General features: G+C 32.6%; 1 protein-coding gene and 1 long non-coding RNA gene across 2 annotated transcripts; both read left to right on the top strand.

The window, feature by feature from the left end:
* The first annotated feature begins 2,916 nt into the window (after positions 1-2,916).
* LOC143196230 (uncharacterized) lies at positions 2,917-14,517 on the top strand. Its single transcript, XM_076403885.1, has 7 exons — positions 2,917-3,201; positions 4,711-4,949; positions 9,412-9,665; positions 9,730-9,896; positions 10,242-10,566; positions 10,622-11,340; positions 13,456-14,517. Exons 1-7 carry the CDS (start codon positions 3,109-3,111, stop codon positions 13,600-13,602), a joined length of 1,944 nt encoding a protein of 647 aa, XP_076260000.1. The 5' UTR covers positions 2,917-3,108; the 3' UTR covers positions 13,603-14,517.
* A 1,113-nt stretch (positions 14,518-15,630) lies between these two features.
* LOC143196253 (uncharacterized) lies at positions 15,631-26,820 on the top strand. Its single transcript, XR_013005710.1, has 3 exons — positions 15,631-15,742; positions 25,953-26,047; positions 26,588-26,820. It is a non-coding gene; the product is annotated as an uncharacterized LOC143196253 (long non-coding RNA).
* The last annotated feature ends 299 nt before the right edge of the window (positions 26,821-27,119 follow it).

Here is a 27,119-nt window from a genome sequence, read left to right as displayed (position 1 = left end):
TCATACAGCTTCAAAACACTGAAGAAGTGAGAAAATAGGTAGATGATTCTGTCGGTGCCAAATCAATCTCGTTCTTTCGGCACAGTATTTCCATGTTGCCAGAAAGATAGGAAAAAGTCGTGATAAAATAATCAAAATCTTGTAATCTTAGTCGGCACATGTCGCTATGCTACCTTACTCATCTTTATTCAACAATAAAAAGATTCATTTCCTGTAGTTAAGGTTTTACATGTCTGTTAATGTCAATATACACCTCAAAATTAAATCAATATATATGATAAACATGCTAATTAATCACGCTAATTTAAATTCATAACATTAAACAACAGTTACAAAAGTAACATATTTATTAAAATTAATAATACAAATTTTATAAAGAGGTTTTAATTTGGGTTAAGATTTGTTTAATTTATTACATAAAATGGAACTATGAAATATATTAATCAACATTTAAGGTCTCGCTCTTCAGACCAATCTAAGCGAATTACGTCACCTCTATGTAAACTAAACAAACACATGACAGTTTGAATTTCCATTTTTCATAGTTTCTGTATCTGACCTAATCAGCTGTTTAATTTTCCAGTTCTCGAAAGAAACATGGAACAATGAAACATGGAACCAAGGCAATCAGCTCTAATTTCCCTTAAGGTTCGTTTGTTGATGGGTAAGTTTTTGGTCTTAAACAAAGACATGTACGGCAAAATTCGGTAATGTAAAAACTTAAATTAAAACGATAAACTCTTCTCAATTATCCAAAATATTTAATTAATAATGCATGAACGTCTTCATTACGTAAATATAGTTTTTTTTTTTTTTAACAGTGACAAATGTTTACATTTGTATTTCCTTATTTTAGATCCTTTAGGCGAGCTTATGGAGATGACGCTGTAAGCTATGTAACATGTAACTATGTATTGGAGTTCTGTGCATACATTTAGTTCTAACTGGTCATCTTGGATCTAGAAATAAAGCTATGTAACAATTAAGCAGCTTAAACGAAATCGACAAAGTTACAATGACAATAGTTAAAATCTGTGAACACAGATCCTTACAAAGTTATATGGGAAGCTCTTAAATCAATGTAATACTATGAATCACTTGCTTCATTGCATTTCGCATTGTCTTGTATGGGACGTAAAAATATACATCATTAGTATATTTTATAATAGAATAGTATATTTTAGAATACATAATTAATGAGCAAGATAAATTATTTTAATACTAATGCACAAATGTTTACGGCTTATTACATTGAAGTGCCGTCACCTGATACTGATAAGTGTTTCGCTACGGATTTTGGAAATGGAAAAATGCCTCGACAATATTATGCTCCAAGAATCTAAAGTAAACTAATTTACATTTTGAATTATATAATAACTGAAAAAAATATGTAAACATATAATGTAAGCCGGTATAGAGTTCTCAATTAACATTTGTATTTAAAATAAAACAAAACATTTAGTTACTTAGCATTTATTTTGGCCATACATATTTTGTATGAAATGAATACATAATTTTTCTTCACCTGACCCTTAATTTCTCAAAAAAAAATATCTTAAGTTATTAACGTCACAAGAAAATGTCATAAAATTATGTCGTACAATATGATACCATGTGCATATTTATCTAACTACCAAACCAAACCTACTATTTTATATATAATATTTAAATATTAACATTTTATCATAACATATAATAACAAAAGCCATGTAAACCCTGAAAAGCTTCCTTCTAATTATTTTTTCTAGTTGTAAAATAACATTTTCCAAACGAATTACAGAGCTTACATTCTTTGTTATCAGATTCCTTGACAAATCAATAGAACCTTAAGGTTCAACTACCACCATAGGGCTACCCGTAATACAATATATTTCTTACCTACTAGCCATAAAACCCATACCTACCTACTAATACGAAAAGAGTTTCAGAATTCGTCCGAATTCTTTTGAAGAACCAATATTTTACAAATTTCAAAGAAATGCTTGGAAAAAGTAAATATTCCTGGAAAATTATTAGAGATTTAACAAATGTTATTCTAGAAAAGAAATAACACGTACAGTTTAAGTTACTGTTGTAGAATAAATCAAATAACAATTTTAATGGAAATTGTTTTAATTAAGTAATTACATAATAATAATCAACAATAATTGTCACATGATTGTTTCTTGTGGAATATTTAAAATCAAATAAATGCCCTGAATGCCCCATCTACCGATATGCGCTGCAATTCCTAAGAGCGCCATCTAACATTGCGAAAAAAATACGATATAAAATTATTATTTTGTTGTAATTCTTATTTATTTATAATGCAAAACAAAACTGGGTATTGGGCATTTGTTTCGATTTCTATGCAACCATCAAACAGCAGCTGCATCTTCCGTTAACAAGATAAAAGCCCTTAACGAAACTTTGAATAGAATTTGCAAGTTTCTATGTTGCCACTTATAATGTATCTATATTAAACATTAACTATTTCCTCGACAAAATTTGTTATTACTGAATATATGCTTCTCAGATCGCATATATTTTAATCTATTTTATATGATAATGATGTAAGTGCTTTTACGTATGTTGCTTATTTTTTGTTTAAACAATATTGTTTGGAGAACTGGCAACAGGACTTGCAGGTCTAGAGATATAAACATCAGCTGAGTTGCCGGAGTTTGGCGGTAAAATTTTATTTGTTTACTAGTTTTACTCACGCAGTTGGATCTTTATTGCGATAGAACTATAGAATATTGTCACAGCCTTCCACATTAAATGTTGATATGTTATAAAACATACTTATGTTTCACAATTAGAAGGTAAATTTCTAGTCAATATTATTGGGAAAATAAGCATTAATAAAAAAAAGTCACTCCGGCAACATCGAAAATCGTCCTTCCCGGTAATTTCGCACGGCTCGGGTATATTCGCCGGCTTTCGGCGGTGATTCGTCAGAAGCGCAAGCGCCTATTCGCCAATCCTCACCATTTCTCCCGGGTCAGACCACCTGCCCTCAGCTAGCTCAGTTACATTTCGAAAAAATATCTGCATTTACGCTTTAAAACTGACCGATAAAGGGCCCGGTATTATTTCTAAACCGTTGCGAACTTACATTAATTGAAAATGACTACCGAAAACAATACGACCGTCTTCGAAAAGTGCACTGTGGTCGTAGTGGATGTTCTTGGAACCACCACTTCAATTAATTTCGCAAAGGTAAGTGTCCTTTTCACTTATTTTGTAAATATAGACGAAAAATAAGTACTTTTATTTATTTATAATTTAAGTTTTGTTGTATTATCAGTAGTTTGAAATTTTTAATATTAATTCGCAAAAATGGGGTGCCGTTTCCAGAGCCATCCTTGTTTTTGTTTAAAATGGCCGCTGTATGTCCGATGGTCACTAGACTGACGGTTTCTAGATTATCCAAATATTTTTTTTCTATACGTCCCTCATAATGTGACATTATTTCTTAAAAAATAGGAATATTCGGCATTTTGGAAAATTCGCTCTTTTGTCTGTAGGGGTACAGCCATTTTTAAAGCATGTGCGACATGACACATGGTCGTGATAGAATCTGGTCCTTTTTTGTATTCGGGCCTGTATCCTTTTTTCTTTTATTGTTAAGGTATTTCATTTACCTGAATGGTGCGAGCCAGGTCACCGGCGTTTGGTTGTTATTTGCCTACTGCAGGGTAACATTTTTCGATTTTTCACTTTAAGGTCAATGAATGCTTATATTTACGTTTTTGTATCATCTGGATAATCAAAACATTACTGAAATTATATTTTGAAATATTTATTTGGGTGTTTATGGTGATACATAACTAATTGAATCGTACCTGTCAACAAGTACATTTCTTATAACTTAAAATTGGCAGGTTTCAATTTAATTATTTTGTTGGTGCTTAGATATTATCTCTAATTGCAGATCTATTGATTTTATTGATTTTTTGTATTGTGATTGTATTTTAGCCAACATGTAAATACATCGATATTAATTTATTCATAGTATTTATAATTATTTTGACACTGTAATGGTTTCATATATGATTTATTACAATATTGAGATTCAGCTTTTATTATCATAGAGTTCAAGTTGTTAATGTTGCATATTATAAAGCACATTTTTTACGTTTATATACGACGTACTTTCTTGAATAACTATTATTCAGTAAAGTGATGAAATTATACAGCAAGTTTTTGGCAACTTTCTAAAAGGGATTACATTACAGAAGTCATCATGTGTTATCATGTAGAAATGAAGTACCTTTTCGGTTTTTTCCTTGTGGATTAATTATTTGCTCTTGTAGTAAAAAGTTTATAATTAGCATACCACGTGTATTTGATCACATCGTTATTTTGGGTTTCATCGAATGTAGTTTTTAGTTATTGTTTTAGCAAGTTTATCATACCATGCATTGGTCGGACCTTCTGTATTTATAATAAATATCTTTCATCGTATATAAAGATTCGTTGAATCAATATATATAGATATTGTTTTATGTGTATGTGTATTATTGTTAACGTTTTTCCATAGTATTCATATACCATTTTCAATTCTTTTATTGAAGTAAATATATAAGATAAGGCTTTAATCATATCGATCATTCAAAAAAAACATGCGAATGGCATAATTAAAAAAGCACTGATTGATGTTTCATTTTAGTTACTATACTATATGAAATTAATATATTCCTAATGTGATATTTCTTTCTTCAATAGGAGACACTATTTCCTTATGTAATAAAACATGCTGAAGAAATTCTTAAGGAAAAATGGGAGGACGAATCCGTTCAGAAAGCTGTGAAACAGCTAAAGGAGGGTGACGACAAGCTGGAATTGGAAGCGGTCACAAAGCTGGTAAAAGAACTGACGGAAAGTCATAGTGATAACACTGGATTGAAGACTATCCAAGGGTTGATCTACGAGAAAGGTTACCAGAGCGGTGATTTGAAGTCGCAGTAAGTATAGTGATACAGTGATTTTTAAACCGTTAACACGCCATAACTACTAACATTGAAACGCAAATGAAAACTAAAGTTTTTTGCTTGTTGCGAATTTGTATATTTTGATGCCTTTGGATATATAAATAGTCTGAGAATTTAAAGTGATTCATTTATGTATGAGTCAAAGTTGCTATGTTTACTGGTGATTTGCGATTCGCTGATTTAATTTGTTTTAACAGTGTTTTAACGTTATGAATAATTAATTCTCCATCACTAACAGTTATTGTTGATCAAAAATTCACTTTTGTCTTACATATATTGTAATTATAATCATGTCGCTCTAAAATTTGCATACTATGTTGCAGCAATACAAAATTGGAAAATTTAAGATTTTTTATTTATTATTATATTATTAACAAAATTTAGATGTTTATCATTTAATCTTTGTGTAGAAATTTGAGTGTTACCAAAATATTGTGATTTGATTTGAAATACAAATATTTATTCTCCATAACTTTGGTGTTTAGCCAGATATTTTGAAACCATTATTTACCACATAATACTTACACCTTATAATTGAAAAATTTAATTTAATTTACTTTATGAATGATAAAAAATGTTATATTTAAACGATAATTTATCTATCCTTTGAAATTAAATGAATTAATCTCTATGAGTCTTCCAAAGATATCTCATTTTTGTTATGAAAAATAATATTAAAACATAAATGATTGACATCAAAGTGAAGAAGTTACAGTCTATTTGGTGTGATCATATCCTTTCTGTATATGACAGATAACAATGCTAAAATTTTCACTTGAAAATTGACACTGAAGGATAACTATCTTAATTTAATCTGTATTAGTTTTTTTGTTCTATTAGATTGCCACCATATGTAGTAATGATAATATGATCAGCATATCATATATATTAACTAATTTTCTGCATAAGTATCGATATATCATATACCATATCGAATCAAGGGAGAAAATGAAAATCATGTATGATAATATTGGAACAACTTCTAACATGATTTGTCGTAGCTTTATATAATTAGTATGTTTAAGACATTTTAATTTAAACATTTAATCTTTTATTTGAATTATGATGTTTTCTATATTAGGGCTTTAATTACTATCTATTAATTACAACACTGTATGTATTATTTAGATATCCGCTAGAAGCTTCAGTGTTGCCTCAATGTTGTGATTTGATTTGAAATTTAAGTAGTATTTTAACTTCTGTATCTCTGATCATGATCTGTTGCGTTTTGGTGTGTAAGTTTAGTTAAATTCGAATCTTTAGAATATTTTAAAATTGCATTGATTTAAATTACCCTATATTATACTTTTCTTATTTAGTAATCCTTTTTAGCTGTTTCAATGAAAGCTTCTTATTAAAGCAATTAGAACAAACTTTTAATTTCTTTAATAGAAACATATAAATTGCTCTTTGATTTCAAATACACTACATATATGCCCAAACCAGTCAAAAGGTCTTTATTTCATTAAAATGTCTCCTAACAGCTGGTCTTCTAGCTGTTGTAACTTTTCAACGACTTTCAATTTGGAAAATTACTTTATTAACATGTTCTACATATATTTAGGAATAAATTTATCCTTAACATGAATATTTTAAGGTATGAACAATTTTGCGGAGGAGCTGTTTGCTCTTGTATCATTTACCAGCTATGAATGTCGTTGTTGACTATGATATTACACGTTTTATTGTTCCATTTTCATTTAAAAGAATGGTAGCGATAGTAACTTGAGGTTACGTAAAATTGTTTATTTAGCGATGTAGATTTGTTATTTGTTCGGGGGAAAGATAACACTGTTTCATTATTAACAGTCTCTGTTGCAATATATATGTTCAATATCAGACTTGAATCAAATATTCTAACTTAAAAAAAAAGCTCAAAATAGAATTTATCATGCGGTGTGTATTAAATTTCATGTCACTTCGGTGATATTTAGTTGTCAGATTTTCTGATGCAACGATATTTTGAATTATGATTGATTGTTATTGAATTTGTTTACCTTCTAATTGAATTTTCTAAAATTCAGCGTATAAATAAGTAGATAAAAAATTATGTTACATTCATTTATGTCCATAAACAGTACTTGAATATTAGATTTAGGGAATATAGGAAACCACTTTATGGGACAGACAGTCTTCGGAAAAATATTTTAATTTTCCCTTTTTCAAATGTGTCTTAACTAATCTAAGTAATAGTTTTCATTACACTGCACTCATTTGCAGTATTTGCATACATAATAATATATTTAATACCCTATAAATGGAAAATTGGTTAGAAAAAGTATGTACCGCATATATATTTATAGTACTGTACATTTTTTCGAGGTTAAAGCATTTCCCAAAGTCCTGGACAGGCGCTTGTCGCTGTCATTCCTAAAAAAATGTCAAGTCTAGCCCTTCTGACTACAGGCCTGTCAGCCTGATTAGTTCACTATCTAAACTTGCCGAAAAAGCGATATTAAACGCATTAAACGATTTCACAGACGCACATCACATAATCCCGAACGAACCACTCAGTTACCATGCCAAACATTCATGCCTCCATCAAGCTGCCCTCGTTGCAGCAACTATCCACCAGGCAATGATAAAAAGTCGAAAGACAGGAGCTATCTTCTTAGATGTCTCCAAAGCTTTCGACCAAGTATGGCACCATGGGCTAATATTTTAAGCAAAACAACTAGGTCTACCGAATGACCTAATATCCCTGATAGATTCATACTTGGGTGGTAGGTCCTTTCAGGTGAGGATCGGTGACACAGTCTCCTAAACAAATCTCCGCAGGAGTCCCGCAAGGCGCTCCATTAGCTCTAGCCCTATTCAACCTTTATATGGCTGATTTCCCACTCTACAAACTTTCCCACACAGCATTTTATGTAGATGATACCGCTTTCTTCACAACCGGTTACTGTTCCTACGCAATACCCAATAGACTCCAAGCACAACTGAACCAAGCGATAGCGTGGTACAAATTCTGGCGGCTTCAGATATACCCGAGCAAAACTCAGGCTGTTCTGTTCCACCCCAAGAAGGAGTTTCGCGCCTATCGCCTCCAAATCGATAAAGTCCCTATCTCATGACTCCAGAAAGTTTTATACCTCGGTCTCCAGTTCGACCGTAGATTCCAATGGTCTGTCCAATCTGCCTAAATGGAGCACAGGTGTGGTACAGGTATGTCTCGGAGAGACAACTTGAACTTCTCCAAGTGTTCCAATCCAAAAAAGTCCGTGCGTTACTCAGAGCCCCATGGTTTATGAGGAACGTCAATACACACCTCGAATCAGGCATCCCGTTTGTGAAAAATTTCATAAACATGCTCAGTGTGAGGTTCTCCATAGGAACCTTAGAACACGATAACATCTTAAAATAAAATAAAATAAGGAATAAAATCCCTACCCGTCCAGAAATTCCGATAGTAAACAAACTACGACAGTCGCAGTCGTAACCCAGGGTCTCTGTCGCCTACAAAACAATCATATCCCGAACCTGAGGCGACATCAGCCAAAGACCATTTGGTTCTAGCTGGTCATTCTAGTAAATAAAAAAAAAATTTCACGGTGTGCAATCTGCAAGCATTTCTTCTGACAAAACCGACTGTTTTAAAATGTAGCATATTTCTATATACAATTTATCCTGTAACAAAAATTGAATGATTCTGCATTTTACATTTTATTAGCAGAAAGAAATTCCCGAAAAACTTGCGGGTAATTTTATCTTTAAAAAACACACTTATATAAAAACAGCTAATTTTTATTCTCAACTTCCTATCAAGAATTTTAAATTCTTCATAAACAATATGAACTACCAGAGAAATATTGTCTTGGGGTGTTAAACTATTATTCTCGTTCATGGTTTTAACAATATTTTTTATGAGACTTAGTTTTATATAAGTGGTAGTAAGCATTTTTTAAACTTTCTAACTTAAACTGGGTTAAACTGGCCCTTTGTTTTGGTTTTAGTCTGCATTTAAGAATATATATAATATTTTTCTACAGACATAGTTTTTACATAAACAAATGAACTAGTATTTCATGCTAGGGTTAATTAGGGTTAACTTTTTTTTGTTTGCCATAAGATCAATCCAGTTGTATATGTATAGATACTATTTAAATATGTGTAGTAGTAGTAGTGTAAGTAGTGCAAATGTAAAAAAAGATCCTCAATACAGCGACAGGACGGCCCTACTGTAACTATGCTGTACAAGGCCGTATATATATAATCAAATAGGTCTAGTCCAGATAACCACTTAATTGGTACAAAGGGTACCCTTAAATATAGTAAAAATATTATACAGTTTTAATAATGTCCAATAATCACAATGCAGGATCTAAAAAGATCTAATATACATTTAATGTATTTTCTATTTATTCATCATTACAATCATTTTTTTAATAGATGAAAGCCCTTACAACACCTTTTATCAATTTTTATTTAATTCCAGCGTATTTCCTGATGTTCCTGCTTGCTTTGAACAGTGGACCAAATCTCGAAAAATCGCTGTTTACTCCACGGGATCCGTTGAAGCCCAGAAACAATTATTCGCGCACACCACCGAGGGTGACCTGACCGCACACATCACCAACTATTTCGATCAGTCCGTTGGATCGAAAACATCGTCGGACAGCTACCAAAAAATCGCTGAGAAACTTTCGGCTAAGCCAGAGGAAGTACTTTTTATAACCGATAGTCTGGAAGGTAACAAAATACAAAATCACTTAATGTTAAATTGTGTAAATGAGCGTGTGTATTTGTGTTTTAGAGGGCAAAGCGGCTAAAACAGCCGGATTGTGCGTGAGTCTGGTAGTGCGTGAGGGCAACGAAAAGCTGGGTGAGGGATCAGAAACATTCCCCACCATCAACAGCTTCAAGGAGGTGGCGTTCGAGAACCCATCCAAGAGGAAGAACACAGAAGATACTCCCACTGAGGTTTGTGCCATTGTCAAAAGTAGAAAAAGAGTAAAGTTGTAAATGATTACTTATTTCCCGTAGTTAGAGGGTGGTTAGACTATAGTTCTCGATTCTTCGTAGATTTCTGTCGTCCCCATGGCATAAAATAGTTTTATTATTTTTTTATATATTTTTTGGTAGTTTGATTTTAGATTCTAGGTGGGCTGGATGTAAAGACTCCTTGCATGACTTCAAGGTACAAAAAAACTTGTAAATATATAATTTAAATATATAAACGTTCCTTAGACAGATTCAGTTGTTTTTCTTTATTTCTCTCGTTCGTTCGCTGTTGGTTATCGACACTAAATTCTTATGACTATGTAGGAGCGGCCAACAAAGGTCGCAAAGACCGAAAAAGAAGTGACAGATGAGAAAGTTCCTGCCAAGGAAGCCCCTAAAACAGATGAGAATAAATCGGTAGAGGCCGAGAGTATGGAGGTCGATAATGTTGCCGAACAAGAGGAGGTCAAAGCCGAAGAAAAGACTGAAACAAAAGCCGAAAAGACTGAAGCAGACTCAAAAAGTGAAGACGTAGAAATGAGCGAGTCGAAGACTGAAAAATCCGAAGAGAAGGTGGAGGTTAAAGAAGCTGAAAAAGAGCAGAAAAGCGAGACCGATTCAAAGAAAGAAGAAGTTGCCTCGACTACAGGTAGAAATCTATGATATACTGTTTAGTAAGTTATATTTATACTTGCGTTTTTCAGAATCCGACAAGACCGAGCAAAAAGAAACCACTGTAGACAGCACCACGGAAGAAACCAAACTGGAAGTAGCTGAAACTAAGGAGGAAGAGGTAAAACCAGAAGAAACTAAACCAGCTGAAGAGAAAACTGAATCAACGGCGGAAGTGAAAAGCGAATCGAATCCAGAAGAAAAGTCCGAACAATCCACGACCGCACAAGACAAAAAGGAAGAAGAACCTAAATCGGAACTGACAAATGGTGTTAAGGAACCGTTGACTGAGAAAAGCGAAGAAGTGAATGAGAAGACCGAGGAACAAACCGATTCCGCAGCAGAAAGTAATAAAGTGGACGAAAAATCAGAAGAGACCGTTAAACCGAAAGAAGATACAGTGGAAAGTAGCTGCAAACCCGAAGAAAGTAAGACTGCCGATAGTAGTAAAACTGAAGAAGTCGCTGAGACCAACAAAGTAGAAGAATCCAGCGTAGATAGCAGTAAAAAAGAGGAAAGTGATAATGCACCTGAAGAAAAAACACAACAGGAAGAAAGCAAAGTTGAGGAAAAGACAGAAACCGATGCTGCCAAAGCAGATAATGCCGTATCGTCGACGGAGACCGATGATACCGGTAAGAAGTCAGAAAACGTTGATCAAGATGAGAAGGAAAACAAGAAAGATTTGGCTAATGGTTTAGAAAATGGAAAGAAAGAAGATAGTGAAGTTACCACCAATGGCGAATCATCGGTAAGTAACTAATTACTATAAAAATGTTTAACAAAATTTTCAGCTCTTAGTGATTCTACATCATTTTTATAACTTGAGCATCCCTCTTTTGTCCATTATATTTATATTTTGCCCAAGTAGAATGTCTTTTGAAATATTTGTTGTGGTAAAGAACTCTTTTAAGGCATCATGCGGTGGCTTAGTTTTACGCGGGTGTAGATGTTAGTTGGTTATATATTTTCTTTGGTTCATTTTTCCCCAATATATCCTCTATTCATTAAACGAAAATTTAGCTAGTGAATGTGGTCATTCATATCCTAGTTTTTTTTTTTCAAGATATTGATATATACCTAAATGTGATGGCAACTAAACTAGAGACACTGATTTGTTTACCGTTAAAGACAGTCTGATGCTAATATAAAGCTTGTGAACACTATAATCCTAGGAAACTTTAATATATTTTCCCTGTTTAACCTTATATATATACGACATAGTGATGTAACAGCTTTTATAATTTTTTATAATCAAGAGTGAGATTCAACTGATTTGTGTTGGCTCTTAAGAAAATGTTTTAATGATCGTTTCACACTTATTCAGGAGGATAGTTAATTGGTGATGTGGTTGGGAGGAAATTTGAATTGATTCAACAACTAACAAAGAAATTGTTTGTGCTGTGAGTGGATTAGCTTGAGCCACACTGAATTAATATATTTATGAGGGAGCCTATATCTGAGTTAGGTAAACATTTAGGATACATTACTTTAAGTTGAGACTTTTGGGATATCCTTTAAACTCGAAAATTCTTCACCAAGTCATTCTGGCGTTCAGGTAATATTAACCTTCTGTACTTTGAGTGATTTAGAATGTCGTTTTTGTTGATCTATGAAGATATATAGGTGTGGAATTCTAAAATTCGTGGTAAATAGGGGGTTGTGTGTGTTTTTATCAAAAAATTGCCCTGAATTAATTTAAAGGTGTTTTAAAAATAATTTTGTCGTTAAGCTTGTTATTTGCAAATGGAATTTCGTGTACAGGGTGACTGATGATGTCGCAGAAGGCTTACGCTGAATTGACTTCAACAACTATGTGCATATCAGCAGATAGCATACAATGCGTTTCAAATGTTCGAATGTAGTTTTGGTTAAGAATTAATCAACTACCTCATTCACTGGTATAGCTTCGGGATTTCTATTTCTAAAACTCAAATTACTACTTCATGGCACCTATTTTCAGTTGACAGAAGACATTATAGACACATTTTGACTAGCGGTCCTTATAGCTTTGCTGTGTTTTGCAAAATTAAACTAATCTACTTTTTTAATGTAGAATCTAAAAATAGTTGCGTTGTTCAGTGCTGCAGAAAAGAATTCGAAGACAGAATAATTTGTGACATTGACCATTGCCAACTTGATGACAATGCATATACTAAAAATAGGGTTCCGTGGAGAACGTTTGTTTCTCTAGATTGAACTATGCTCAGGGCCTTTTGATGTTTATTTCTCTTCATTTTTGGTTTTGGGGTAGGGGTGTTGGCCACCGAAAAATATAGATATTTCGATATATGGATATTTTTTAAAAAAAATATCAAATTAAATATTGTGATATTAAATGGATAAAAAAAATATGTTTTTTTATATATCTTAAAATCTCCTTTTACCAACTATGGGTTTATCTGGGCTGGGCCTAAAGTTTAACGTGGGCTCCGAACCATGGTCCTCAGCATTAAGCCTACCGACTGGCGAGTGACCAAATTTAGAAATCATCCCAGAAGACATCCGGTCTTACCTAGCCTGGTTACTGGCGTGACTGAGATCATTTTCCTTGTCGAATTTTACACTCTTGCCTAGAGCCCGCGGCTATCGCAACAGTAGGACTGTCCCATCGCCTTTACCACTGCTCCACCAAATCGGCTAAAATTAAGTACCAATTGTAAAGTTTTTAAATTATATTCAATCTATTCTGAAAAAATATCGGCAAAAAATATCAATATATCGGCCAAAAATATCGATATTTTTTCTGCATCCTTACTCTGGGCATTGATTGAATATATTTACTAGTTCTACTGGAGATGTTTCTTGTTGAATACAATTAAATTTTAAACTCTTGGGCCAGTATGTAATAATGTGATTTTTTTAGCCGGACAAAAAGTTAAACGGTGATAGCAAGGAGACCAACGGAAAAGACTTGGACAGTACCGAAGGCAAAATTGAGGAGATCGTCGTCAAGAAGGTCGAGTCGTCCCCAGCGACTACAGACAGTCCGACGGTCAGTGTGGAAGTATAGATGTAACCGTTTATTTTTAATATTATTTTTTATAATTGAAAATATGATTATTTATATGTGGTTTGTATGGGTAAGGGTTCCGCATCCCCCTCTTACAGGTCTCTAAATATGAAAGCCCGTCATTAAATACTTATTTTTCTATTTATTCTTCGTAATGTGTAATTGTTGGTTCGTCTGTGAATAATCGAGGGTATAATATATAACACGAGGGCTATGTCGACCATAAGACTGTTACTGTCTTCGTTTTACGTGTCCTGTTCCTGATCCCTCCTTCCCAACTAATCCAGGCATCGTCATCGTCTTCACTGTGCCAATCATGCTCCTTTGAAATAAAACTTCAAAAAAAACTCAACAATGTACAATATAATGTTCGTAATTCGCGTTTTTGTATTATTGTTGTATTTTTTTACTGAAAAAACAGTATTGAACAAAAGAAATTGAAATAAGACAAGTCATTTCGATAGCATTCCTGAAATACGAATATTGCGTTTTTTTTTATATACTCAATTGATGATGTGATTTTGGACCATAGCTTTTGTATTCAATTTTTCTTGATATATATATATATTTGTGATAGTAAAATTTGGAAGATTTTTCTAATTATAATTTAAGAGAACCAAAAAAAAAACATATGATTCCTTCTTTTGGGAGACTGACTGAAATATTAAAAAATAACAATTGAAAAAACTTCCATTTTTGTCGATTTTGTGTTTAGTTTTTTAAGGTTTTTGCCCTTTTTCACGGCCGATTATTTTTTTACCTTTTAATTACTGCTAAGATAATTTTTAATGATTTAATTTAATTTAGTGTACAGGCTGTTTGCTTCCGGAGATAAGGGAGTTAAATGGCTATCTAATAATATATTGTATACGTTTTAGCACACCACATAATAAATTTTTGTAGTGTTCTATACAAGTGGTTTTATTTCGATACTCCAAATTTTCAATCCAAGTTTTTAATAAAGTTCGTTATTGATTAATTAAACTTGCTGAACCTGGAACATAAGTCTGGCACTGCATATAGTCAACTTATAAATATTTTGTTTCAAATTCACTAAAAGGTTGTCGAAAAAGGCGTATATCATTAGTAGCTGCGATTACATACTAGGTTTCGACATTTCTCTATGCGATTTTTTTCTAACATGATACGCTTCTAGATTAAAACTTCTAAAATCATAACACGCCATTACTTCAAAAAGGTGCTGCTGCTAATTATTATTACTTCAGTGACCGTTTTCATCTAATTAGTGCATAAATAACAGCTTTTCAACATCGTGTTCTTTTCCATGAAACTCATCTCTTATTATCATCTTTTAAATACCAACCAATTTAAATAGCATCTCTTTTTTCATCTAAAGTAATTTACTTTAAATAGTTTGATAGTTCAAAAAGTTTCGATATTACGTCTTGAGATAGTTAAGATAAGTTTTAGATGGTTGTATAATTTTCTTGTTGGATCTTTAACTAATTTTAACTTAAATTCGAGCGAAATTTCGGGTTAATGACGGAGATTCTGTACTATGACTGTAGTGGGCCATCTGTTGACTTATTGTTAAATCACAGGCAATTTTAATGTTAGCAATACCACTGCGTTTGACATTGATGTACATGTTATTGTTAATCTAGCACTGATAGAAATATATAGTTTTATTTTTGATAAATGTAATGAAGTATTGTTAAATTAATCATTTATTGTCTATCGATCGAAATATAATGACGAAATAGAGAAACAAGCAACCAACTCGAAAATTGAAAAGCACTATTTAAAAGAAACAAACATACAGCCTATCCAATGAATTTAAAATAAAGTTTAGAGTGCAGGCAACCAGTAAAACGCCATTTTTAAAGTCAGTGATCACAATAACATACCTTCTGATTTCATGTATATGTTTTTATATTAATTATATAAAATCTACTTAAAAATAATTTAGAAAGCTTACCGAAATCTTTTAGTGAAATTATTCGAATTACGTTGAATGTTAAAAGGTGGCTCTGATAGTCTCAGAGAACAAGTAAATATTATAAGTGACGTTTAACTGTTTTCTGTTTCCAACATAGAAAAATTGAATTTGTAAAGTTAAAAAGTGATTAATTGTCGTTGTTTGGTATTATTTCCAGTCAGGAATTTCGTTATTTATAAGGTATGTATTTAATTAAGGAGTGAGAAAATAATACCGCGTTGTCGAACGACGGACGGTTTTACTTTTAGTAATTTTGTGGTATTTTAAGGCGATTATGCAAAGAAAATGAATTATCTACGAGTTTTTTCGGGTCCGTTCTCATCGTAAACCGGTCGATAAACCATTGAAATTGTCGAACAACGCCGAGGCATAATAGTAAATTACGAAGTGTTTTGTCCGGTGATGTTGGGACTCCATAACTTGTAATTTACATTCGATTCGGTCGCATTGTGGCCGGCGAACGCCAACAATAAACGATAGACGAAAATATGCTCACCCCACGAAACAATGCCGCCGTAAAATGTCAAAGATCGAGACAAAATAAGGAAAAGTATATATAATTGTCGAGTCGCGTCTACATGTGTTTGGTGGTGTTGGTGGTGGTAGTGGTTGCGGCGGCGGCTACATTTGGCGGGCCTGACGGCGGTTGCTTGGCGATTATTTTTAGCTGGTGGCATGATGTGACCGATTTTTCTCGCTTTGGCGGCGGCGACGATATCCGTCTGTCAAGAACGAACACGACGCTGATGTAATACCATTTTTAAATAAGAAAAAAAAACAGTTTTTCGCGTAAAAATAAAATTAAATGACAGTTTAAGAATTCCAAAGACCACTAGATTTATTAATGTATGTTATATCTTGATTGTCCTAGAGGTGTGTTATTTAATTCTAATTCATATTTTTATTGGAAACCGCTTGTAATCAGAAGATTTAACTATAGTGATCACATAATGATAAGACATTCGAAATAAAACTCGATACCTTTAAATAACATTCCAAGTTTTCACCGGAAGAAAATCATAATGGACAATACTATAATGTAGTTTATTCAAAATTACAGTGAACTTACGTCATCACGATGTCGAATGAATGCCTAGTCCAATTTGTAAATTTATTTTAAAATCAGACAATATTTTCCTTCTCATTTTATTCCAGTTAAAATGAAATACAATGCTGTCTGATACGTCAGCACGTGTAACCGAATCAGTCTACTAAACTTGCCCGGTTGTCAAACGTCTGCAAAATTCTTCAAAACATTAGTTTTAATAAACAATCACAAAAATATTGACTTATAATAATAATGTACTATAGAGAGAAAATTAAAATTACATTTATTTTAAAATTAAAAGTGGGATTACTGAGATTTTACCAGAAATAAAAACACAAAATTTCGAAGTTCGTTATTTTAAGTCAAACACCTATTAGAAAGCGCTACGAAACATCACTACCGTCACCTACCGTTTTCTAACTATCATTTCCGCATTCCAACGAATTTATTTCGATTATTCATGTTATTTCACAGTTACAAAAAAATGTTATGTGCAACCAACGCCAAGAAAAGATAAGTGAAAAAAATTAAATGAGATTTATCGAGGAAAATAATCTAAATTTGCCCATAATCAGTTCGTCGATAATGACTCTACTGTATGACCGTAACTGAAATAATAATTTATAAATAATACTAGAACTTTTATGTAATTGAAGTGAGTAAGTATTCAATCTAACCATGTAATTTTGTAAAATATTGATGAACATTAAGTAAATACTGTCAGTATAACACTTGGTAAGAAAATTAATAAATACGGGTAATAACTCTAAAGAGTAGGCAATACTACAATCGCAACTTTGTAACTGTGACAATAGTATTATTGAAATCAAGTGCTCTATATTTGCTAAGACAAATAAAAATTGTTTAGATGGAAAAGCTACTGAAAAATGTTATGATGATAATTTGAATATACAGATACAAAAATATTTGACAGGGTTACCAAAATATTCATATACATTGTTGAACAAAATCATTAGGGAGTGATATACATAATAAACAAAACAAATGAGACCGAACCTCAAATGTTATCAACAGTTTTATTTACTTCTACACAAAAAAAGTGTAAATTATATACATTTCATGATACAGCTCTGTACCGTATCCAATTGCCTTGTAATATTTGGGTAAATAAAATGCACAAATTTTAATTTTGAAGTTTATTTTAATAATAATCTAACAATCTTATAAGTAGGTGCAACAAAATATCTATTTAGACATGCTTTAACATATCAAGTCCTCCTGGGAATATTTAGACTAGATTTCTGTTTAGATTCTTTTACTTTACTTGATTTCAATGACAACGTTTTGTTCATATATTGTTGCTAGGTATGATTTATGTTTACTATAACACACATACCAGAGTGTAAAAACTTGATAAAATTGCATTGTTCAATCAAATATGTGTAATTCACCCTTAACCTGGTGAAGTATAATGAAGCCTTTCGTAATATAAGCATGATCATATTTGATTAATATTTGTTGAAGGCTTGCATTTGATTAATATTTTTCTTTGTATTTTGGGAATATATGGTCAGTAGGAATAAGAGTGAATGTTCAGGTATTTTCCTCTGTAGTTGGCTTTCGAATCCTGTAGAATCATATACTGAGTTCATGTACACTTGTATGACTAAACCAATCATATTATATTGAATATATTTTTTAAAATATTATTTGAACTTGATTTGAATTTGGGTAACTAAAAAAAGAACAAAATTGTTGGGGATTCAAATACACAATAAATATAAGAAATGTGGCCTAACCTCAAATGTTATCAACAGTGTTATTTACCTTGACATTACGTTAATTATAATTTAGAAATATTTAAATGTATTTTTTTATTATTCAATTACTACATTGTTACTAGTCGTTTCCGACCAACATACAGTTTGTCTTTATGATAACTTTATCTAGGTATATTACTAATATAACAGTCTCTGGTGAAATAATGTTTATACATGTCGCTGCTGTATTTTTTATTATATAGACCTCACTACACAACACTACGCAAGAGTAGATGGTTTGATTCTTTTGAGTCTGTGTCCTGTTCTGGTGGTAGCCAGAAGCTGCAATACTCCAATATCCTCATGAGAATGGAGTATTTCTTTATGCCCCCTTGCAGTTCTCTTGATTTCTTAATTTACTGTGGGTATCTGAAGGTCTGGATGCGGGTAATCAGTCCTATAGTATTTGTTCACAATACCTCTCAGGACTTTGTCCTGAAAAATTTGTATTTTGTTTATGTTACTCTTTGTAGAATATCCCCATAATTGAACTCCATATGTATGTATGTCCATATAGGTTTCAGTATTTGCTAATATAATAGCAATTTATTATGTACTGATAATTGTGATTTTCTTCCAATTAGCCAATGTATTTTCCTATATTTCAATTACAGTTCTTTTTTTTTCTTTATATGTTCCTTCCAGCGAAGTTTTGCATCAAGATTATTTGAAGGTACTTAAAATAGTAAATAATTATATATCAAACTAGATTGATTCTGACTGGTAATATTTATCTGCCTTGGAACGAAAATACACAGCTTGTTTGGAGTAATATTTCATTACATTAGTGGCTCTGACACCATCGATACACTATAGACTACCTAATTGTAACACAAAATTATTAAAATAATGTATAAATAAGTTTTGTATACATACAAACCGTTGGGTGCGACCAAAACAACTACGTCATCGTCACGCGCAGTAAATACGTATAATTGTCTCATCTTACTTATTACAGGTTATAAATAAATGTTTTGGCGCTTGGATTGTTTTAATTTGCTGCTTTTTACTCCCATTGAAAATGCTGAAGCCATTAGATGTCATAGTCAGAAACAGATTGACTTTAGTAATCAGTTACTTCGATCAGTAACGACATAATATATGCATTTGATGTACTATAATGTTAAAATAAATTATATTTTTCATATCATTATTTTCCAAGTCAAAGTCAAAATCAACTAAAACTCAAAGTTGATGTGGCAACACTGCAAAGTTTTGATATCGTCGATTTAGATGACGCGAGTTCACTGTTTCACTGTTTTATTAAACGAAATATATAGTCATAAAGAATTTTTTCAAAAATAGTTAATAGCCGGAGAAAGTTTCTACTTATCAATTAACATGATACTTGGTATTGGAACAGTGGAAATGAAAACTGTCGTTGAATTGATTTTCGTTTTGACAGTCGTGTTCAAAGTATTGTAATCAACACACCGTTTCTATAGTCTAGTCAACGTTATTTTGTACATACGTCGTCTAAATTTGTGATGTTAAAACGTTAGACTTTAAACTTCTAATCTAAATAAAATAATTGAACAAAAAGGTTATCAAATATTATTTATTTTAACATTATAGTACATGTAAAAACTACAGTTAATTATACGGCCACATAAGTTTATAGGTTAGAGTTATAACCTCTTATCACTATTGTTTTCAAGAATTTTGCATACGTCTGACAACCGGACGACTTTGACAGGCTCATTCGTTTACGTGTTCGAACTAATCAGACAGCATCGTGTCTCTTTTTAGCTAGAATAGAATGAGAAGGAAAATATTTTCCGATATTGTCTGAAACGAATTTACAAATTGCGGCAGGCAATATATTAAACATCTTGATGACGTATGTACAAAAAAACTTTGAATAGACTATATTTATTCCAACAATATTTTTCAACATATCACAGCTTTTTTCGACAACCAGAAAAATGTTGAGCGATATTCATTTGCCTAACCACAGAAATATTAAGTTGAATCGATGTAAAATTTTTATTCAGCAGTGTATCAAAGTTATTTCACACACCAAAAGTCGAAATTACTTTCGTGCCCACCCAATATAATTTTTGGATTAAGTCAGATTATTAAGCTAACTGTTTCTCATTCTGTATAGACATTGATATGCAAATACTTGAAATATTTTACATATAGATGAAATAATAAAAGTCCCAAACGGTTTCCAACTAAGATAATGATGCGAACAATAAAATTATTTATTATTTGGTTTGACATTTCCATTCACCTTCGAAAATGTTTTGGTTTGATCTACCTTTGTCATTATTATGTTTTATTTTGGATTAATATAAAAATACAGATAATCGCCTTTTTACCAACAACGGTTTATTTGGACTAGACCTACAGTTTAACGTGGGCTTTGAACCACGGTCCTCGGCATTAAGCTTACCAACTGGCCAGTGACCAACGTGAAGACCATTCATGAAGACATCCGGTCTTACCCAGCCTGGTTACTGGCATGACTGGGATGGTTATTCTTTGTCGGATTTTCCACTGTTTCCTAAAGACATTTACAATCACAATCATAAGAAAATAAAATACATCCATGTCCCAGCAGGATTTGAACCCGCGACTATCGCAACAGTAGGAGGATCGTCCTGTCACCTGGAAGCCGGCAGAAAATATATTTAAAATTTATTAATAACTATTAGGTGCTTGCATGTATTTTAATCCGTGATATTTATTGGCGACAATGTGAAGTATCAACGTCAACAAGTATTAAAATTGATTATTTATTACATTGATATTGATAATTCCATTTAGTGCCATTGAGTTAGTTCGCTGTATACGGACGCTAATCATCGAACGCTCAAAATTGCATTTTCAATTATGATTTTATTTGAAGACAGCCTATAAAGAACTTTTACAAACTTATGGAGATGCTACTGCGTTATATCTCAATCATCGATTTTGGTTTCAACTACTTATAGCTTGGAGGACCAGACCAACTCTAAGACAATGAATTGCAAGACTATCTTATCACATGCAATGGGAAATACCTAAAAGAAAAAAAAATGGCTAATATGTGCAGTGATTGAAAATGATAATTCAAATCGTTTCAACATCGCAGATTCGGTGCTTGTCTGGCAAAAAAAGAATAATTTTCTATGGCCTATTGTGATTAACGATAAAAAATTACTATATAATTACTAAATCTACTATAAAGGGTTTGTCTAGAAAATTCATCCATTGACACTGAAGCCATAAAGTATTGCTATAGATATGGTGGGATCAGCAAGGTGCAGTGTGTTATGGGCTGCAAGAACTGCGAATGTCCGAAGTCATTTGAACAAAATCAATGATGCATAGCTGCAAGGAACACTAGAAATAGCGAATAACAGAGGCAAAACCATTCATTTGTATGATATCGATGCTTTGTTGGTACATGATCAAAATGTTGAATATGTGTGAAGAAGGGCTTTTTAAAGTATATTATAGATAATGACAAAAATTAACCAACCCTCATATTTTTTAGTCATCTTTTATGTCCAATAATTTGTTTAGGTGTATTGTATCATAATATTATTGTAAGATACTAATAGCGATACTTCTGGGATGTGCTTCACTGTATTTATTATCTTCTTTTATAATGAATTGCCTATATGACTAGGAGATCTGATTAGGCTAACATATAACTTAGAATTCCAAATTTCAGAGACTTTGCATAAAAGTTTAGAATATATCGAATGAAAACGAGTAATGTTCTTTGGCTTAAATATTATGTTTATCTGGAAGATAAACATGAACATAAATATGGTGTATACGACAGGTGTTTATATTATTTTGTCCATCCCCTGTACATTTCAAACACTAATAAAGATATTTGTGCCGTTTTAATTGATGATCTTTTTTCATTTGCATGGTAAAAGCATAATTGCGTCACTAAAAACTACTGAGATATAAAAATAAATTATGTTTTGAGGAAATCTTGCTAAAGAGTGTTTTTTATTGTGTAGATCAGATGGCTGAAGAATGTGGTTACAGTATTATCTCTTCCTCTCTATCACTTATATATTAATCCAACCGAATTGATTTGTCATGCAGCTAGAGAATGATATACAAGCAAGAACTATCTGGATATGTGGAAAAAAGTATTGACTACAATAACACCTTCGGTTTGAACAAATTGCATCATGATAAATGGTGGAAGCGTAAACAATTGTTAGGTAGATTGGAAACTGACAGCTTAGTTAGTGACTTGAATGGCGACTCTGAAAGTGACAATGATTGAATTAACCTTTCTGGATGTGAGATTATGATTTAATACTGACAATTATCGATATAGGGCGATGGGAGTGGAGGTAACTAAAGTAATTGTATGATGATAGAATGGTTCAGAATATACATGAGGTCTTGGTTGGTATGTATGAGAGAAGGAATACTAACTATTTTCCAGAATGTAGTTATTAAATCTAGTTTTATTAAGAAAGATATACGATGATGATGTTTGTATATATACAAAGGTAGTGACAGAAGAAACTAAGTAGAGATATATTGATATCACAATAACTTGATAAGGAAACAACAACTAAACTTAAAAACCAAATTTACTCTCTAATAAAAGTGAAATACATTATTTGGATATAAAATTGTTAGAGAGGTGGATTAAGGTTCCATGGAATACTATATAAAAAGACGCCTAGAACTCTACCTCATAGGCGGTGTGGAAAATATTTCAGTGTAAATATAATAGAGCATAACCCTAACCTACGAACTATTGTGATTATATAATGAATTGGTTTCTTGGATAATAACAGGTCAATTGAAAAGTCCCCTGCCTGACACATAGATAGAGCTACTTGATTTAAATCCATATGTTTTTCAGTTAGTAATATCCTCAAAATCTAATAATCTAAATAATCTCCCTAATCCTCAAAAGATGTGTGTATAAATTTAACAGCTGTCGGATCATTAATTTGTGAATTATAGCATTTTGAATGAAGCAACTTATTATTGTGAAAAAAATGGCTAAAAAAGAATTTCGCGTGTTGATAACATATTGCTATTTGAAGGGAAAAAATACAGTTGAAACAAAAACTTAGCTTAATGCTGACTTTCCGGACACTGCCCCAGGAAAATCAACAATCAAGGATTGGTATGCTAAGTTTAGATGTGGTGAAATTAGAACCGAAGACGGTGAACGCAGTGGACGTCCAAAAGAGGTTGTTACCGATGAAAACATTAAAAAATCTAAAGATACTAACTGAACGTGTACATCCTATCATTCACGAATATTTCGGTATGAGAAATCCCTGTGCAAAGTGGGTTTCGCGCGGATGAAACATGGCTCCATCATTTCACTCCAAAGTTCAATCGACAGTCATTCGAGTGTTATGGCGTCTGTATTTTGGGATGTGCATGGAGTAATTTTCATTGGCTACCTTGAAAAAGGAAGAACCATCAACAGCGACTATTACATAGCGTTATTGTACCGTTTGAAGGACGAAATCGCCGAAAAACGGCCGCATTTGAAGAAAAGGACAGTGCTGCTTCACCAAGACAATGCACTGTGTCACAAGTCAGTGAAAACGATGGCAAAAATCCATGAATTAGGCTTCGAATTGCTTCGTCATCCACCATATCCCGCAGATCTAGCCTCCAGCGACTATTTTGACGCAAAGCACAAATTGTATAACAAAAATGGTATCGAAAAGGTGGAGGGTCGCTATAATCATCACCCTTCAAGGGTATTATGTTGAATAAAAAAGACCAATTTTGCCAAAAAATGTGTTTTATTATGGTAGGCCGGGGACTTTTCAATGACCTGTTATATGCATTAAATGTACTATAATGCTGATAAATTATATTTCATATCATAATTTTTGATTCATTGTTTCATTTAGATTAGTATTTTGTTATATGTGAAAACAAAAATAAATTAAAACTCATAATCGATGCTGCAACATTGCGACGTTTTGACGCTATAAATTTAAGTGACGTGTGTTCACTGTGCGAATCTGTTAATTCCTCTTAAGTTATTATATTTTAAAATCGAAGAAAAAAATGGTAAATGAAAATCGGTTTCGTAACGCCGCTCCGGAATTCTCAAGGCCGACCAATCTGCAAGCCTCCACCCGCCCGGTCTCGGTCGGAGAAAACGGTCGCGATTTTCCTCATTTCTCCGCGCCAATCAACGCACAATTATGTAAATCGTCGTACGAATGTGCCCGGTCTGGTGCCGGTGCCATAAATCACCCGCTCGACAATAAAATCGTGGCGAAAAGTCTACGGGACCGACCCCAACCCCACCACCACCACCTCCGCCGCTTCGGATCCCTTTCACCCGGCGAATTCCTATTGCCTTATAAATTATTTCGATAAAATTGAAATCGCGGCCTGTTTACTTTGTCGCTAGCGCCGTTCCGAGCGTGATTGGCCAGTGGCGGCTCGTCAATCATTTTTATTCCATTAACTTATTATTTTATACTTTTTATTAGGGCTAGGGATGGGTTTCAGATCAGTTTCTATTAGCAACCCATAGAGTAATAAAGAGGAGACTCAATAAATGCGTCTCTGGAGAAAAGTTTCGCTACGTCCATTCTCTAGATGGGGCTATAAACGCCCATTTGAGTAATTTAATTTGACAGTTTAAATCTCCATATCCTCCATATACCTGTAAGCAAAATATTGTGCTGTGGAGACGTTTGATAAAGTTTGCCATACATGTGCGGCACGTGAGAACCCTGACGTCAGTCAGATTTGGCGCATGCGCAATCTCCTGCATAGAATAAGCCATAGAAAAGAATAAATTATATTGTCCTCTTTTTATAAAGGAGGTGCATTCTTTTCGAGTCGATCGGTACGGTTGATAAGATCAAAACATCTAGAATATTTAGATTTTGTGTTGCATTAATTATTCTATAGTATAGAAATATGTGGCTATCGATGCTATTGTTTGTGCGAACACTCACTACTGTTTTGTGAAAGGAATTCGCATGGCAACTGAAACCACTGGTTGAATACGAACTTGTTTATTTCGATATTGAATGGCTACCTTGAAAATACATGTGGTCGATGGGAGAATGGACAGGATATTAGTTTAGGTAGAGGAAGTACGGTAGCGCTATGGAAGTGGTACTGTGACAAGGGGGTAGAAAAAAGAAAAGAGAGCGAGACGTCGTCATGGTGGTCTTTTATAGCCGGCAACCAATCCACCAGCGTTGCCAACCTTTGAACTTGCTGTAGGTGAATGCGTGGTGATCTAAAGGGTCGTAGCGGTCGCTACAATAGTAATAATAATTAAATTGTTGTGTTCTTCTTGGTGGTTTAACATACAGTGGTTTTAACATATGGAAAAATAAAGGTATGAGTGGAATGTAAGGTTAAATTTTTTAAAGTTATAAAATCATCATCGAATAGGTATCAACATATACCAAAATTTAATGATAACAAGACCAGAGAAGAAAATGATTCTTGTTGTGTTGGAAGTAGTCAAGTCATTAATGAGGTTTGTCCATCAAGAATTATAGCAAAAACTATAGTAACTGATAATAATTAGACATTTATTTTAAACATATAATATTTTAGTAATGATTTAAATTTTATTTCATAGGCAAGATGTAGCTAGAATTTGTGGAGAGTGAAAGTCGAAGAATGTGAACTTCAGAGAATCAGAGAAGAAGAAATTAGACAGCATTTCGCTAAGATGTAAGAATAGTGTACAGTGATACTATGAAATAATTAAATTTACTAACAGAAGTAGACCTGGATCAAATAAACAAAATATAAAACTATCAACGACACCCTAATGATCTAATGGCAAGGCTAATCAAATAACTTTAGTGGCCAATTATGCGCCCTTTAGTGGCTGTTGGGCAAAGCAATTTAACATATATAGTTTCGAAGCTTGATGTCACTAGAATAAAATGACGTATGCGTATATGTCATTTTATAAAGAAAAAAGTATACCGTTATAATTCATAACATTACGCTTTATTACTATATTATGAAAATATAAAAATAAATGTTATTGGATATTTTGAGACTTCATTTCATTCTTCAAAATAATTTTAGGTAGGAATTTCTGGGGAAAAGTAATATATTTTTCTTCTCCATTTGGGGAATATGATTTGGATTATTGCTGAATTTTATAAATGAGCATTGCCAACGTTGTCAATAAATTAATACATAAGACGTATAGTAGTATCTTTATTATTACTTTTTAAAATATTATCCTATATTTTTCAGGTTTTTTTTTCTAGAAGCACGATATCTACACGATATCATTTACTTTACCAAACAACTGCAAAATTCTTCCAAACCTTAGTGATAACAATTACAGGTTATCGACCAGCAAACGTTTTGGCGCTTTGCTTGTTTTGAATAATTTCAAATTGATGCTTATTATTACAACAACAACAGGAACGAGATAATATATGCATTAAATGTACTATAATGTTAAAATAAATTATATTTGATAACGGTATTTTTATTTAATTATTTTATTTAGATTCGAATTTTGTTATAGGTCAAAGCCAAATTGAATTAAAATTCAGAGTTGATGCGGCAACATTGCGACATTTTGACGTCATGAATTTAGATGACGCGAGTTCACTGTTTGATTGAACGGACAATATGTTGTGACTTTTCATATGATGAAAGGATTTGTTTGGTGTTATATGACAATAAAACAACTGGTTCTTTTACAATGTATGCGAATTTTATTGCATTGCAAGCATAATTATCAACTAAGAAGTAATAAATAATACATTTTGCTATC

Source organism: Rhynchophorus ferrugineus, unplaced genomic scaffold (assembly GCF_030347505.1).
Source record: "Rhynchophorus ferrugineus isolate W39M unplaced genomic scaffold, kcgeb_rfMv2 rfM4, whole genome shotgun sequence".
NCBI lineage: Eukaryota > Metazoa > Arthropoda > Insecta > Coleoptera > Curculionidae > Rhynchophorus > Rhynchophorus ferrugineus.
The sequence above is the reverse complement of the archived record's forward strand: the minus strand, read 5'-3'. Positions and strand labels throughout refer to the sequence as shown.

Bases quoted from the DNA above. Each gene is read 5' to 3' on its own strand.
- LOC143196230 (XM_076403885.1), top strand. From the start codon at position 3,109: ATGACTACCGAAAACAATACGACCGTCTTCGAAAAGTGCACTGTGGTC. The intron at 9,897-10,241 runs GTTTGTGCCATT...ATGACTATGTAG, and splicing joins CAGAAGATACTCCCACTGAG to GAGCGGCCAACAAAGGTCGC. The intron at 10,567-10,621 runs GTAGAAATCTAT...TGCGTTTTTCAG, and splicing joins AGAAGTTGCCTCGACTACAG to AATCCGACAAGACCGAGCAA.